Consider the following 14,052-nt stretch of genomic DNA (forward strand, 5'->3'; position numbering starts at 1 on the left):
GTTAGAGTTAATCTTTCAAAGGGATAGAAAGATTAGTTTTGTTGTCTACTAAAGAAGATTGAAGACTTGTAAATCGGATCTCCACCGGGTTTGGAGAAAAGTGCTTAGTGAAGCAACAAATCCCGATTAGTGTGATCGGGGAGTGGATTAAGGTGGATTAGTTAACATCCACCCGAACCACTATAAATTCTTGTGTCTATGTTCTTTACATTACTTCATTTATCATTTTGAACATATACACTACACAGATCAAGTTTGAGTTGAGTTGGTTGATCAAAGTAAAATCGAATTTGGTGATGAATCGAAAAAATGTTAAAAACGTATTAAGTAACTATTCACCCCATTCCTCTCTAGTTACTTACAATGATAATGAAAATAATAGTTTTGGTAATAATACTTAATACTTAAATTTAATAATAATAATAATAATAATAATAATAATAATAATAATAATAATAATAATAATAATAATAATAATAATAATAATTAATAATAATAATAATAATAATAATAATAATAATAATAATAATAATAATAATAATAATAATAATAATAATAATAATAATAATAATAACAATAATAACAATAATAATAATAAATATAACTTAACTACCTCTAAAGCTTTTTCCAAAAACAAAATGCCCCAGACAGGGCTCGAACCCGTGACCTCCCGCTAACTTGACATCTCCCCTAACCATCCCTCCATTCCGTTTTCATTGAATTAGTTCACTATTTAATTATAATAAAGCCGTATTTCTTTTTCAAGCCCAACATAATATAACAGCTTTCGGCTCAACAGATCATGCTCTCGGCCCAACCGAATGTTAATAGCTCTCGGCTCAATAATCTGTATTATCTAAGCCCATTTGTGTGATGGTAATCGTGAAACTGTAACAGTTTCTTCTCCTTCTTCATATCTATCATCTTCCATCGTTAAAAATCATTTTCATTATCCCATCACAGCTCACCCTCATCATTTATATATTCCCTGTAAACGTCCTCATACCTAAATCATCATCTTCTTCGTCACCATTTACTGTTTATCATCATTTTAGTGGGTGTTGGCGTAAACAGTAAAAATATGTTTTGCAGCAGCCTGTTTTCGAGTTGTGGTGATGATGAATTTTCATGTAAGAACAGAAAAAAACAGTAATAGAAACCATGGCGATGATCATGGTGGTTTACGGTTAACAGGAACAACAACAATTTAAGTGGTTTTGGATTGGGTTTCGATAATTCGATGGTTCGTGGTGGTGGTTCACGCAGGATGATGGTTGTTGTTTGTTCCTGGTCCGAAACAGAAAAACAAACAGCAAAAACAATCAAGTGGGTTTGATGGTTACAGTGAGAAAAGAAAAAATATATATAGAGAGAGAGAGATGATGAGAGGGAGAGGTGATCATGGTGGCGGTTTATAGTTTAAACAAAGACGAAATAAATTAGCTGTAGAAGAAGATAATCATGGTGTGGGTTTGGTGTGATCGTTTCATTAGCCTTTAATGGTGATGGGTTTGGTTCTTAGGTTAACCATTGGTTAGGTGGTTGTTCGTGGTAATGAAAAAAAAAATGAAATTGTAGTGATGGTGCAGAGGTCCGGTGGTTTGTGGGGATTCGAATAGAACAGAAACGAAAAATATAATGTGTGATCGTGAATCAGTGATGGGTTAAAAAAATGGCGGTGGGTTTGTTGTGGTGAAGAAGATGGGTTTCCAATTGGTGATCGAAATGGTAATTGAAGTGCCGATGGTGATGGAGGTTTGTGGTGTGGTGTGGCGGATCATGGTGTTACAAGGGTGGTGGTGGTCGATGATTGGCTTACGATGGAGAGTGGCAGTTATGTTGATCAACAACTTAAGAAAGTATGGGTTGGTTTCATGAAAGTGTTGCCCATATATGAATGCATATTGTATGTATATAAATATACACTCCTTGAATGTTTAAGATAAAGAGGAAAAAAAGACAAAACCCAAACAGTAACCCGAATAGTAACCTAACAGTATAGCAGCCACTGAATTTAGAGTTATCCTACCGACAGTTTTCACGGACAACAATTTCGTATCCTGTTGATAATTAGTGGCGGATAAAAGTCTTTCAGAAAAATCCCAAATTTTCACAGTAATTATCTTTATTTATTTCGGTCATTATGGTATAAAATTCGATCATTAATTTATTAAATAAAAATTACATTAACTGTCCCGCTCGATTTTGGGTAAAATATAAAAAGTGCTAAAATTTAATAACTAGATCCTAAATACATTTTTAGTAAGCCTAAAATTTATAGAACTCATTTTCGAATCACCGTTTATTTTAAAATCACATAAGTTCGTTTTTAACTTGATTAATAACTATTAAGACGACAAACGAGTGCTACGAGCATTTATTAAATAAATTCTAATTCATATATATATATATATATATATATATATATATATATATATATATATATATATATATATATATATATATATATATATATATATATATATATATATATATATATATATATATATATTCAATATACTTTTCATATATATAGATTTATAGTAATATCATACATTATTTTATTTACACAAATGAATTAAATCATATAAGTTTATATTTCAATTTAATATATATATATTTAAATATATATGTATTTATTTACAGATAGTGGTTCGTAAATCGTCGGGAATAGTCGAAGGTCAAATGAATGTAATGAAACAGTTCAAAAATTTTGAGACTCGGGATAACAGACTTTGCTTATCGTGTCAGAATAATATAAAGATTAAGTTTAAATTTGGTCAGAAATTTTCAGGTCTTCACAAGTTGCTGGTATTCGGTGAGTATTATCACTTGGTGTAGTATAGAGTAGCAAGTTACGCTACTTTGTTTATATTGTTGTTAGTTGCCATGTTTAGTAGTTATGTTGTACAGTTGATCGCCGTTAGAGTTGCCATGCTTTTAGTAGTATTAGTTGCTTGTAGTAGTAGTAGTAGTTGACGGGTTGCATGTGCACAAGTTGTTGTTGTTGTTGGAACCTTGATCTGTTAGGTTCAGCTCAGAGAGGTTAACCTTGTTGTGGTTGGGTCCAGTTGGCTACTGTTTGTTGAGTACAGTGCTGAACGACGCATCACCTGCGTGTGGATGACTATACTGTGGATTCAGTAGTAAGTACTATCGGTAGACTCTAGCCTGATCAGCTAGTGGTCGTGTGCCCGTACAAGCCGCCGATCCTCTAGTTGGAGCGTAGTTTCCAGTTGTTATATGTTGTATGTGGTTGAATACAGTTGTTGCTGTAGGAGTACAAGTTGGTACTGTATGCTAGATGTTTTGATAGTTCCATTCGCTTAGCCTTGTGCTAACCCCTCACCTCCTCCCCTGAAGGTTCTGGATCTTAGTGCTGGTAGGGACGGGAGTCGAGTTGAAGATATGTTTAACAAGACGAACTCTGATGTCTTAACTTTTTTAATTACGTAACTGGTCGTTTAACGTCACACTTGTGGTTTGTAATTAAGTAATTAACTAGATGATTTGTAATAATCATGTTTGTAATTAGCTAAGGGTATTTATGTGAATTCAGTCTTTCGCTGTGATTTAAAAAAAAGAAAAAAAAGGGGGGTGTTACATTAACACCCAATCAAAATTTTACACTTCAATTAGATTAATTATTTTATTTAATAAACTCTCATTATATTTTACTGCATCACTCAAAACGTTTTTCATCCAAATTTAACAACCCTCATAACTAGGGATGACAATGGATCGGATATGGATCGGGTGAAGCCGTATCCATATTCATATCCATTTATTTTTTTAATTCATATCTATACCCATATCCATTTATAAAAATTTCATCCATCCATATCTATATCGGTCGGGTGAAGCGGGTTAGTGGTAGATAATCATCCATATCCATTTAAATTTATTTTATTATTAGCAATTATAAGCGGTAATTCACTGTATACGATCAAAAGTAATTTTTTTAATAGTTTATGCGACCGAAAGTCACATTTTTTACTAATCTATATAACAAATAGTCAACAAATAGCCTATTAAACGTGTAAAGATATCGATTACCTGTAAGTTGATTACTTTTTAATTACATGAAATCACATTTAAACCACCAAAGTACGATAAATACATTTAATAATTTAAACAAAACAAAATATAATTAATGAAATATCACTGAATAAATTATATTAATTCGAGTGATAAATTTATATATTTGATTATTTCGGGTGAAAGCGGGTTCATCCATGGATGAAACTTTTCATCCATATCCATATCTATCTTCATTTCAGTTTATCCATATCCATATCCGTATTCATTTAGATCGTTCATATCCACGAATAATCGGGTGGATTGGGTAGATATCCACTGTTTAAGGTATTCATTGACATCCCTAATCATAACGCACCCATCAAATTTAACATTGCCACATCATTTGCAGATTTTTCCCTCACTTTTAAAAACTGAAAATTTCACTCCACGTCACCGCTAAAATCCATCAACGTAACAAATGGTCTTAAAAAAATTCGTCACTGAATTTTGATTACTATACAATATTGATAGATCATCACTATAGTGATCAATTTTAGTATACTCTTCATTAGTATTTAGTGATAGATTTATAATGACGAAAATGACAAACATATTTTTATTATTAACTTAAGGACCAAGTTTGTGTTGTTACTGACTAATATAAATTGTTTTTTCTTTCTAATGCATGTGTTGTTGTTGACTAATATAAAATTGTTTTTTCTTTCTAATGTGTTGTGTGTCACACAATTTAGTTAGAAGTAAAGTGAGAGAGATGGTTTTAATGTGAAAAACGTTTTTTTATTATAATAGTAAAGTACAAGAGACAAATAATGAGTAACATACATTAACATCCATTGATCTCATCATCATATATAAATAGTGATACAACTTGAAGTTTCCTACACAGCTATTTATATCGACTTCCATTTGGCCGGGTGAAGGTTTAGTGACAGAGAAAAAGAGATGGACGTGAGTCAAGTGCTTCATATGAACGGTGGTAATGGAGATTATAGCTACTCCAACAATTCTCTTCTTCAGGTTCATATATATACTTCATTAATCCTTCCGAATGATATATTGTAGTCAAATATATTTTTATTTATATTTAAAATAAAACAACAAAAAGGTTTCAAAAACTTTTGAATTATAAAGCTATTCAAATATAAATAGATTTAATCACAAGTAAATTTTTTGATGAATATTAAAATAAAAAACATATAGTCTTAGAAAACATCAATGTTATTTTTAAAATCTTATAATTTTTGTTTACATGTACACATTTCGTATGTGAATATTCATTAAAAGATAAACTACTTCTAGTAGCTTATAAAAAAAAAGTAGAGCTTATGAACTGGAAAATAAGCTCCAACTATCATAAGCTCCATCTCCAGCTCTAGCTCATAAACTCCAGCTCCAGCTATAAGCTTCAGCTCTAGCCAGTTTCATCCAAACACACCCATAATGTATAATTTGACATGTTTTTTATGGTTTTAGATTTTATTTGCTGTCAATATAAATATTAAATATATTTATATATAAAAATTATGAGTGCTTGTGATAACTATATAATCAATCGTTCCACATATATTATTATTAGTCTAAGTATTCAAAAGAAAATCTGATATGGAACCGGATTGAAAGGATCAAAGGTGGTTGGCATGAGAGATTTTATTTCCTTATTATTTGGTCCGTATTAGTTGATTGGAATATAAGAGTCATAGATAGACTTATATTCTTTAATTATTAGATTATCTTGTTTTCTTTAATTAAATAATACGTTTCCTATTAAGTGTTAGAGTACAAGTAGGAAAGTCTTGGAGGGTAAGTTAGTTTATTATCTTTATATATAGATGCATATGTACGTACAGGGGATCACCTACCTCTCTTTGTTTTTAATAATATTATTATTATTTGATTAAGAATTGCTATTGCATTCTTGCTATACTCGTGCGCGAGTATTTTCATAATTAAATCACGTTTGTGTTTTAATTTATTGTTGCGAAGAGCGTTTGTCTTCCAACGGATCCTTTGATTTTCATCAATTGGTATTCAGAGCAATCGATCCAATTTATCATAATTCCAATTAGTTTGGTTTCTCCCACGTTTGGATTTTGATAGTTTATCTCACATATCTTAATTCGATTACTTGGGTCTCTCCCACGTTTGAGTTTTGATATTCTATCTCAAAAAAAAAAAAAAAAAAAAAAAAAAAAAAAAAGTATATATATCGTTACTGTTCATCGCCGGAACACTGTTCACGCTAACTATTCATCGTCAGAAAACGCGCAGAAATCACTGTTCACATTACTGTTCATAAAAAAAGATTTTTTTTTTCTTTTCTTGTTCAATGGCCGATAAAGGTAATCAAAGTCGCGATCTCGCTACCGCCCTAAAAAGACTCAAGGACACGTTAGATATAGTTAACAAATCCAATGAACGTGCAAAACAACGATGGCTTGAAGAAGAAATCCGAAGTGCTACTTATGATGCTTGGGTCGAATCACAACAAGACTACCAATATGGTGTACCTCAATACCACCAATGCCCTGTTTACTATGAGACACAACCCTACCATCAACCATACTATCCACCACTGCCCTACTATCATCCATACTATCAACCACAACTCTACCAACAACCGCCCCGACGAATCCGACGACCAACACATCATCATCGTCGCTTATGTGATGATTATTCATACTCAAACTATGAATTTCAAGATATTTACAACGAAGATCACATCCCTTATGAGCTCCCTTATGAGCCGGAAGTATCATCACCATTGTACGATTTAGATGATGAAGACGAATCATCTTCAAATGATGTGCTTCCAGGAGTTTCGGAAGAAGAACTAAAAGTTGAACAATTATTGAATGCGGATGTTTCGACTCCAATAACACAAGATGAAGATTTAAACTCGATTCTTAATGAGGAGGAACAATTACATGAATCACGAGTTGTCAGTGAAAATGAGTTGTCACCACTACAACTAACTTCAGTTGACAATATAGTTGATGAATTAAATATGATAGCTCAGGATGAAGTCAAGGAGGTTGAGTACAACATGGTGGCATACAAAGACTTTGGGGACAATCAGTTCCATGAAAAGAGGTTCACAATTGAAGATCTAGTTGCGGTAATTGATTTGTTTGAGTTTACATCAGGTATATCACATGATTTGAACGAGAACTCGAGGACGAGTTCTTTTAAAGAAGGGGAGAATGGTCAAAGGAGTTTAGAGCATAAGAAATTCATAAAAGGTTGTCGTAAAATTATCAAATTTATTTGGAATGACACCGATGAGTTTGTCATTGACTGGTTTGTCTTTGACCCGGGCATGCTCAAATTTATTTGGAATGGCAACAATGAATTTGTCATTAATTGGTTTGTCTTTGACCCGGGCATATCGTCATATTCAAGTTGGAACTCGAGGGCGAGTTCTTTTTGGGTGGGGAAGACTGATATGGAACCGGATTGAAAGGATCAAAGGTGGTTGGCATGAGAGATTTTATTTCCTTATTATTTGGTCCGTATTAGTTGATTGGAATATAAGAGTCATAGATAGACTTATATTCTTTAATTATTAGATTATCTTGTTTTCTTTAATTAAATAATACGTTTCCTATTAAGTGTTAGAGTACAAGTAGGAAAGTCTTGGAGGGTAAGTTAGTTTATTATCTTTATATATAGATGCATATGTACGTACAGGGGATCACCTACCTCTCTTTGTTTTTAATAATATTATTATTATTTGATTAAGAATTGCTATTGCATTCTTGCTATACTCGTGCGCGAGTATTTTCATAATTAAATCACGTTTGTGTTTTAATTTATTGTTGCGAAGAGCGTTTGTCTTCCAACGGATCCTTTGATTCTCATCAAAATCACAAATAGGTATCAACAACTTTTGAATAGTAAATTTATTCACACACAAGTAGATTCTGTTATATGTAAATTAAGATAGAAAACATAATTCAAGAAAACGTCGAAGTTAAAAGTTACAATCAGATTATAAGAAAACGGCGAAAGAAAGTGTTTTGTTAGACCACTCTCAATCGTAACTTATTTCTTTACAAAGAGTGGCCCCACTTCAACACATCTTCAAAAATAGTGAAAAAGAATAACTATTACTCCATCCGTCTCATATTAATAGTTCACAGACAAAAATCACACAGTTTAAGGAAATGTTATAAAAGTACTTTACTGTTTACTTTCCAATTTTACCTTACATTTTCTTTCTCTTTTAATCCTATCCACATACATTAAGGGCATAATTGAACATAAGCTTTTTATTAGTTTATATTTATGGAAGTGAACTATTAATTTGGAACATTCAAAAATGGAATATTGGATTATTAATATGAAAATTAATCCTTATATACAAGACTCGACCCACACATTATTTAATTTTAAATTTTGAAACTTTTAAATTAAGAGCTTCTAAATTCCAACAAAACATATTTCAATTCCCATGGCCCACTCATATTTGCTGTGATCACAAATACGGAGTACATTATTCAAATTGCATGGTTCCAGTCGTTGGCAAAATATAATAATATGGGTGTTGACGGTGGAAGAAGTAAAAATGAAAGTGGATATATCAATTCCCTAATAATATTAATTCTCTAGATTCAAGAATAAGGGTGTAAACTGTGTTTTTTTTTTTTTTTTTGAAAAGCAGGCATCTTTTATTACTAGAAGAAGAAAGATACAGACTCGAGCACCGTGAAATATATAAATACATTCAGAAACACAGAGAGCTATATGCTAAGACCAATGAGATAAAAGCTAAAACAACCGAACTATAGATCTATCGAACTATATATCTACAATTGTAAGACCCGACCAGAGTTCAAGACATGACACTAGCCCACCCCCATTCGAGCAGTTGCAGAATAGCACGAACCGGGATCCGTCAGCCATATGTGCCAAGCAAAGTTACATCTCTTCGATCTTCTACATATCCACTCGAAACTCTTGTACTGAATTGTAGAACCAATCGGCTTCTTTATAACGACATAAAGGATGATGCATACCCATCGGCTTCTTTTTTATTATGATGACCGGTCAGGAGGCTAATTTCTTTCCTTTTTGTGTTTGTCAATAATGACCACAAACGGAAAAAGTACAATTAATTCCCTTTGCTTGAGCTGTTATAAGAGGACTCTCATATGTACCGTCTTGGGGGCGGCCCAGCCGATCGCTCACCGAGGCGTCTATGGCAGCGCGCTGCCCAGGGGTCCGCCTAGCAAACCGCCCAAATGATCGTCCATGTTTTCGCATTTTTTGGTCATAATTGAGGACGGATGAACGGTCAAAAAACGACCGTTGGAAGAAAAAAAGTTCAAATGCAACGATCATGTGGAGCATGATTTTAACTTTTTTTCTTTTTTTTTCTTTTTTGACACTCTATATAAACTCATATACATTTCATTTTACACATTTTATTTTATACATATCAATTCTCAAATATACATTCACTTTCATCATACAATCAAATTCTTTAACACAAAAATAAGTTCCAAAAAAACCCCAAATAGAGGCAAATCGAAACAACGCCCTCAAGTTCAAGAACGAGGATCGATCGAGCAAGATATGTTTCAATCTTTAATTGATTCTACGCAACAAACAACCGATTTTTCTCAATTTGCAAATCTTAATCCGTTTACGAGTATGTTTACAAATGTTCACAACCCGAACCTACCACAAACTCAACAATATACACACTACTCTAACCAATCACAAACTCAACAATATCCACACTACCCGAACCAACCACAAACTCAACAATATACACACTACCCGAACCAATCACAAACTCAAAAACAAACACCTTATTATCTAAGGCTATACGTGACGAGTCGGACGAGGACGAAGTTCCTGAAACTCCACGCCAATCCGTACCCGACTATGAAAAGCTATGTGAAGATAGCGAAATGCGAACAATGTTTAAAGGTTTGAAGCTTCTTTACAAACTGGTGTCACGTGACTTACCTCCTGACGAATACGAGGGGTTGAGGAAGGCTCGAGCGAGAATTAAGAAACGATATGCAAAGGAAATGACACATTTGGACGACGACTAGTAGTTTGTTTGGTTTTCAAGAATTTTATTTTAATTTATGTCTCATTTTAATTATCGTCGTAATGTTTTAAATTTAAATTATTGTAATTTTTTTATTTTTCAATGAAATGTTAGTTTTATGTTATAAATATTTATAATTTGTAATATATATATATATATATATATATATATATATATATATATATATATATATATATATATATATAATTAATTGATTGATTTTCGAAAAAAATAAAAAAAAATGGAAGGAAGGAGTGTCAGGGATTGTTTAGTCCTAGGTTTAGTCCTGAAAAGAAAATGCTGATGTGACGCTGATGTGGCACTGAGAACTAAGAAAATGGAGGAACTACACCATTGAAAACACTCTAACATTTGTCACACGAAAATCTTATTTAATTTTTGTTACTTAATAAATATTAATAATTAATTTGGTTTGTTCACATCACTCTTTATCATATAATTAATCTCTAAAAGATTTAAGATTAAATTATATGGACTTTGAATAAAACAAGTCCATTTAATTAAATTTTTCTGTGAAATTCAATTATCAGTACTAAAGTTCGTGTATATATATATATATATATATATATATATATATATATATATATATATATATATATATATATATATATATATATATATGGAGAGAGGGGGGTGTATGGAGAACTTAGGTGGGAGAGAACTTATAGAACTCACGTATTAATGCACATTCACGATTCACCTATCATATACACATTCTTTGAAAAAAATTAAAAAGAAAAAAATTCAGAAAACAAATTTTTTTTTTAATTTTTTTAAAATAAAACACTTCAGCATAGACTGACACGTGTCAGTCTGTGTGGCACAGAATGAGCCACATGTCAGTCTGTGTAGCACAGACTGAGTCACATGTCAGTCTACGCAGACGTGGCAGTGAGTCTGTGCTGACGTGAATTTGTTTAAAAATATTTTTTTTTTAAATTCTATTTTTGAAAGTTTTTTTCCCGATTTTTTTTCGCGGGGGGGAGTGACCATGTAGAGAGAAAACCATAGTAAATTTTTTTTCGTTTAAAATTTTTTTTTATAAACATTAAGATTAGATAAAAATATGAACATTAAAAAAAAGCCACATTGTAATAAATATTATTATTTTGACCTGAAAACGCTCAAAAATAACATTCATCGATAAATGTTATTCTTAATAACATTCATTGTGAAGAATGGTATTCTTCGAGCGTTTTTATTTTTCATGTTATAAGGTTTTTTTTTTTTTTTTTTTTTTGTAAGCGAGGAAAATCCTCCTATGAACGAGCACATTGACTCCCCCATATAAGGTAAAACCTTAGGTAATCAAGCCCTTCGAACATGAGACCTTGTACCGGGTGAATTGTGCATTATGCGCACCCTCTAGTCATACTCTCTTTTGTGAACAATTTGACAAAGTCAGAAATTAAATTCGGATGATGTGCTTCATTGGACAACTCGATGGTCACTCAGGCAAGTCTACGTGGTTAATATCATCAAATTTGATGAGATACAACTATAAATTATCGTAAAATAGACCTCATTAAATTTTTTTCATTGAAAATAGAACTTAACATCTATTTAATTTAATTGGTTATAGAAATGATATTTTTAGGAAATTAAGTAATTTATATTATATTACCTTTTTAGGTATCTCTGTATTATATTAAATGCTATTCATGACCTCTTTATTCACATCAGATAAATCATTTAACAAGTTGTTATTGTTATTGTTATTTCTATTAAATGAAAGTTATATTGTTGTTCTTATAATCCATGCTTTATATGAGGACCAAGTCAATTGAGCGATAATCCTCATTTACGATTGATTTATGACAGAAAAGGGTGATATCAATGACGAAACCGATAATCGAAGATGCTTTAACAAATCTATATTGTGCAATGAACTTTCCAAAAACCCTAATTATGGCTGATCTTGGATGCTCATCTGGACCAAACACTTTATTCGTTGCTTCAGAGCTGGTGAATTCAATCAATTATATCAGACTCAAATTAGGCCGAGAAGAGTCCCCTGAAATTCAAATATACTTGAATGATCTTCCACAAAATGATTTCAACAACATTTTTCAGTTGGTATCTGAGTTTCGAAACAATCTAACAAGACCCAACTCATCGTTACCACCTTGTTATTTTTCTGGTGTACCTGGATCGTTCTACACAAGGCTTTTTCTCCCAAAAAGTATTCATTTTATCCATTCTTCTTATAGTCTCATGTGGCTCTCCATGGTTAGTTTAAGTTCATTAATATTTTAACTAGTGGTTGAGAAATAATATCATATCATGGTGTAAAATTTAACAATGATAATGCATGTTTACTAAATAGGTACCTGAAATGGTTACGACAAACAAAAAGAACATATACATGTCGAAAACAAGCCCTCCAAGTGTGATAAGAGCATACAACGAGCAATTTCAAAGAGATTTTTTTAAATTTCTCGAGTATCGTGCCGAGGAGTTGGTGAGCGGGGGACGTATGGTTTTGACGACATTAGGAAGACGAAGTGATGATCCTTGTAGCAAAGAATGTTGTTACGTTTGGGACCTTTTGGCCAATGCTCTAAATGATATGGTTATTGAGGTATAACATTATTAGTTTTCTCTATTTGTTTAACTATAGTAATGATCATGAGAAATTAATGTCTTTGAAGAAAGAAGTAATATATTGTATACATGAAAATTTGAGGAAAAAATACAAATACAAATAATTCATCTAATATTAATTTTAAAAATCACCCAACATTTATATATAATTCCACCATGTATCATTATATGTCTAAATATCCTTTTCCATCAATATAACATGTGTTTAACTTGTTTAGAAAACAGGTCTCTAACACGTCTAAATAACAAGTCTTTTATTCATAAAAAATATAATATATCTTTAATCAATATACATGTGAAATCATTATAAGATGACTCATATTATTGATGACATTCTGATAGATATTCATAGATTCAAACATCACTAGCACCAAATATTGGGATGACAAGTGAAAATGTTCAAAAACGGTAATGAAATAACTCAATCATACCACATACGTCTTGGTAAAAATACTTATTTCTCTATGTAACAGGAACATCGATACTAAAAAAGAAAAATAAGAGTACGAGTAATGTATAAGTGAGTTTGAGTTACTAAATTATATGATTACTAAACTTGGTCCAAAACATTTTAAAATAGGGACTTATAGAAGAAGAGAAAATGGATTCCTTCAATATTCCGCAATACACTCCATGCGCTAAAGAAATTAGTAATGAGGTTCAAAAAGAAGGGTCATTTACGATCGATCGCCTCAACGTTTCTGAAGTGAATTGGGCTGCTGCTTCCACAAATCACCATTTAAATATAACCAAAAAAGATGCAGAAGGATACAATATGGGGAAATGTATGAGAGCTGTGGCGGAACCTTTGATCAAGAGTCATTTTGGTGAGTCCGTTATTGAAGAGGTCTTTGAGAGGTACACAAAAATTATCAAGCATAGTATGTCTGAAGAGCATGTTAAGCTTGTCAATGTCACTGTCTCGCTGACTCGAAAATAGTGAAATTTTATGATTTTTGTGTCGCTTTATTTCAATAATAAGAATGTGTGAAACTTTCGGAAATTGTTGTATGATGTTTTAGCACAATAGACGATATAATGGAATGGAACAATCTTTATACTGAGAAGATAGCACCGCCTACTTGTTAACATGGCCAGTCTTGGGCTTTCTAATTTCCTAAGCAAGTCGATTAATGCTTATAGAAAACAATCACATATTGAGAGTTTGTAACGTAGTTATACTAAACAACTCATTCTCAAGCCAATTTTATTATAAAATGAAAAGTTCACAATATGAAGCGATAAAGTTCGAAATAGAATTTCATACATCACCTAAACGATGTCTTTATACATTTCTCGACACTTATCATTTTTATTGATATTAG

At 31.9% G+C, this 14,052-nt stretch overlaps 1 protein-coding gene across 1 annotated transcript; it reads left to right on the forward strand.

The window, feature by feature from the left end:
• The first annotated feature begins 4,983 nt into the window (after positions 1-4,983).
• Positions 4,984-13,667, forward strand: LOC139869339 (S-adenosyl-L-methionine:benzoic acid/salicylic acid carboxyl methyltransferase 2-like). The gene is made up of 4 exons (XM_071857649.1): positions 4,984-5,058; positions 11,945-12,352; positions 12,450-12,704; positions 13,308-13,667. The coding sequence occupies exons 1-4, from the start codon at positions 4,984-4,986 to the stop codon at positions 13,665-13,667; spliced, it is 1,098 nt and encodes a 365-aa protein (XP_071713750.1).
• The last annotated feature ends 385 nt before the right edge of the window (positions 13,668-14,052 follow it).

The sequence above is a fragment of the Rutidosis leptorrhynchoides genome, chromosome 9 (assembly GCF_046630445.1).
Source record: "Rutidosis leptorrhynchoides isolate AG116_Rl617_1_P2 chromosome 9, CSIRO_AGI_Rlap_v1, whole genome shotgun sequence".
Lineage (NCBI taxonomy): Eukaryota > Viridiplantae > Streptophyta > Magnoliopsida > Asterales > Asteraceae > Rutidosis > Rutidosis leptorrhynchoides.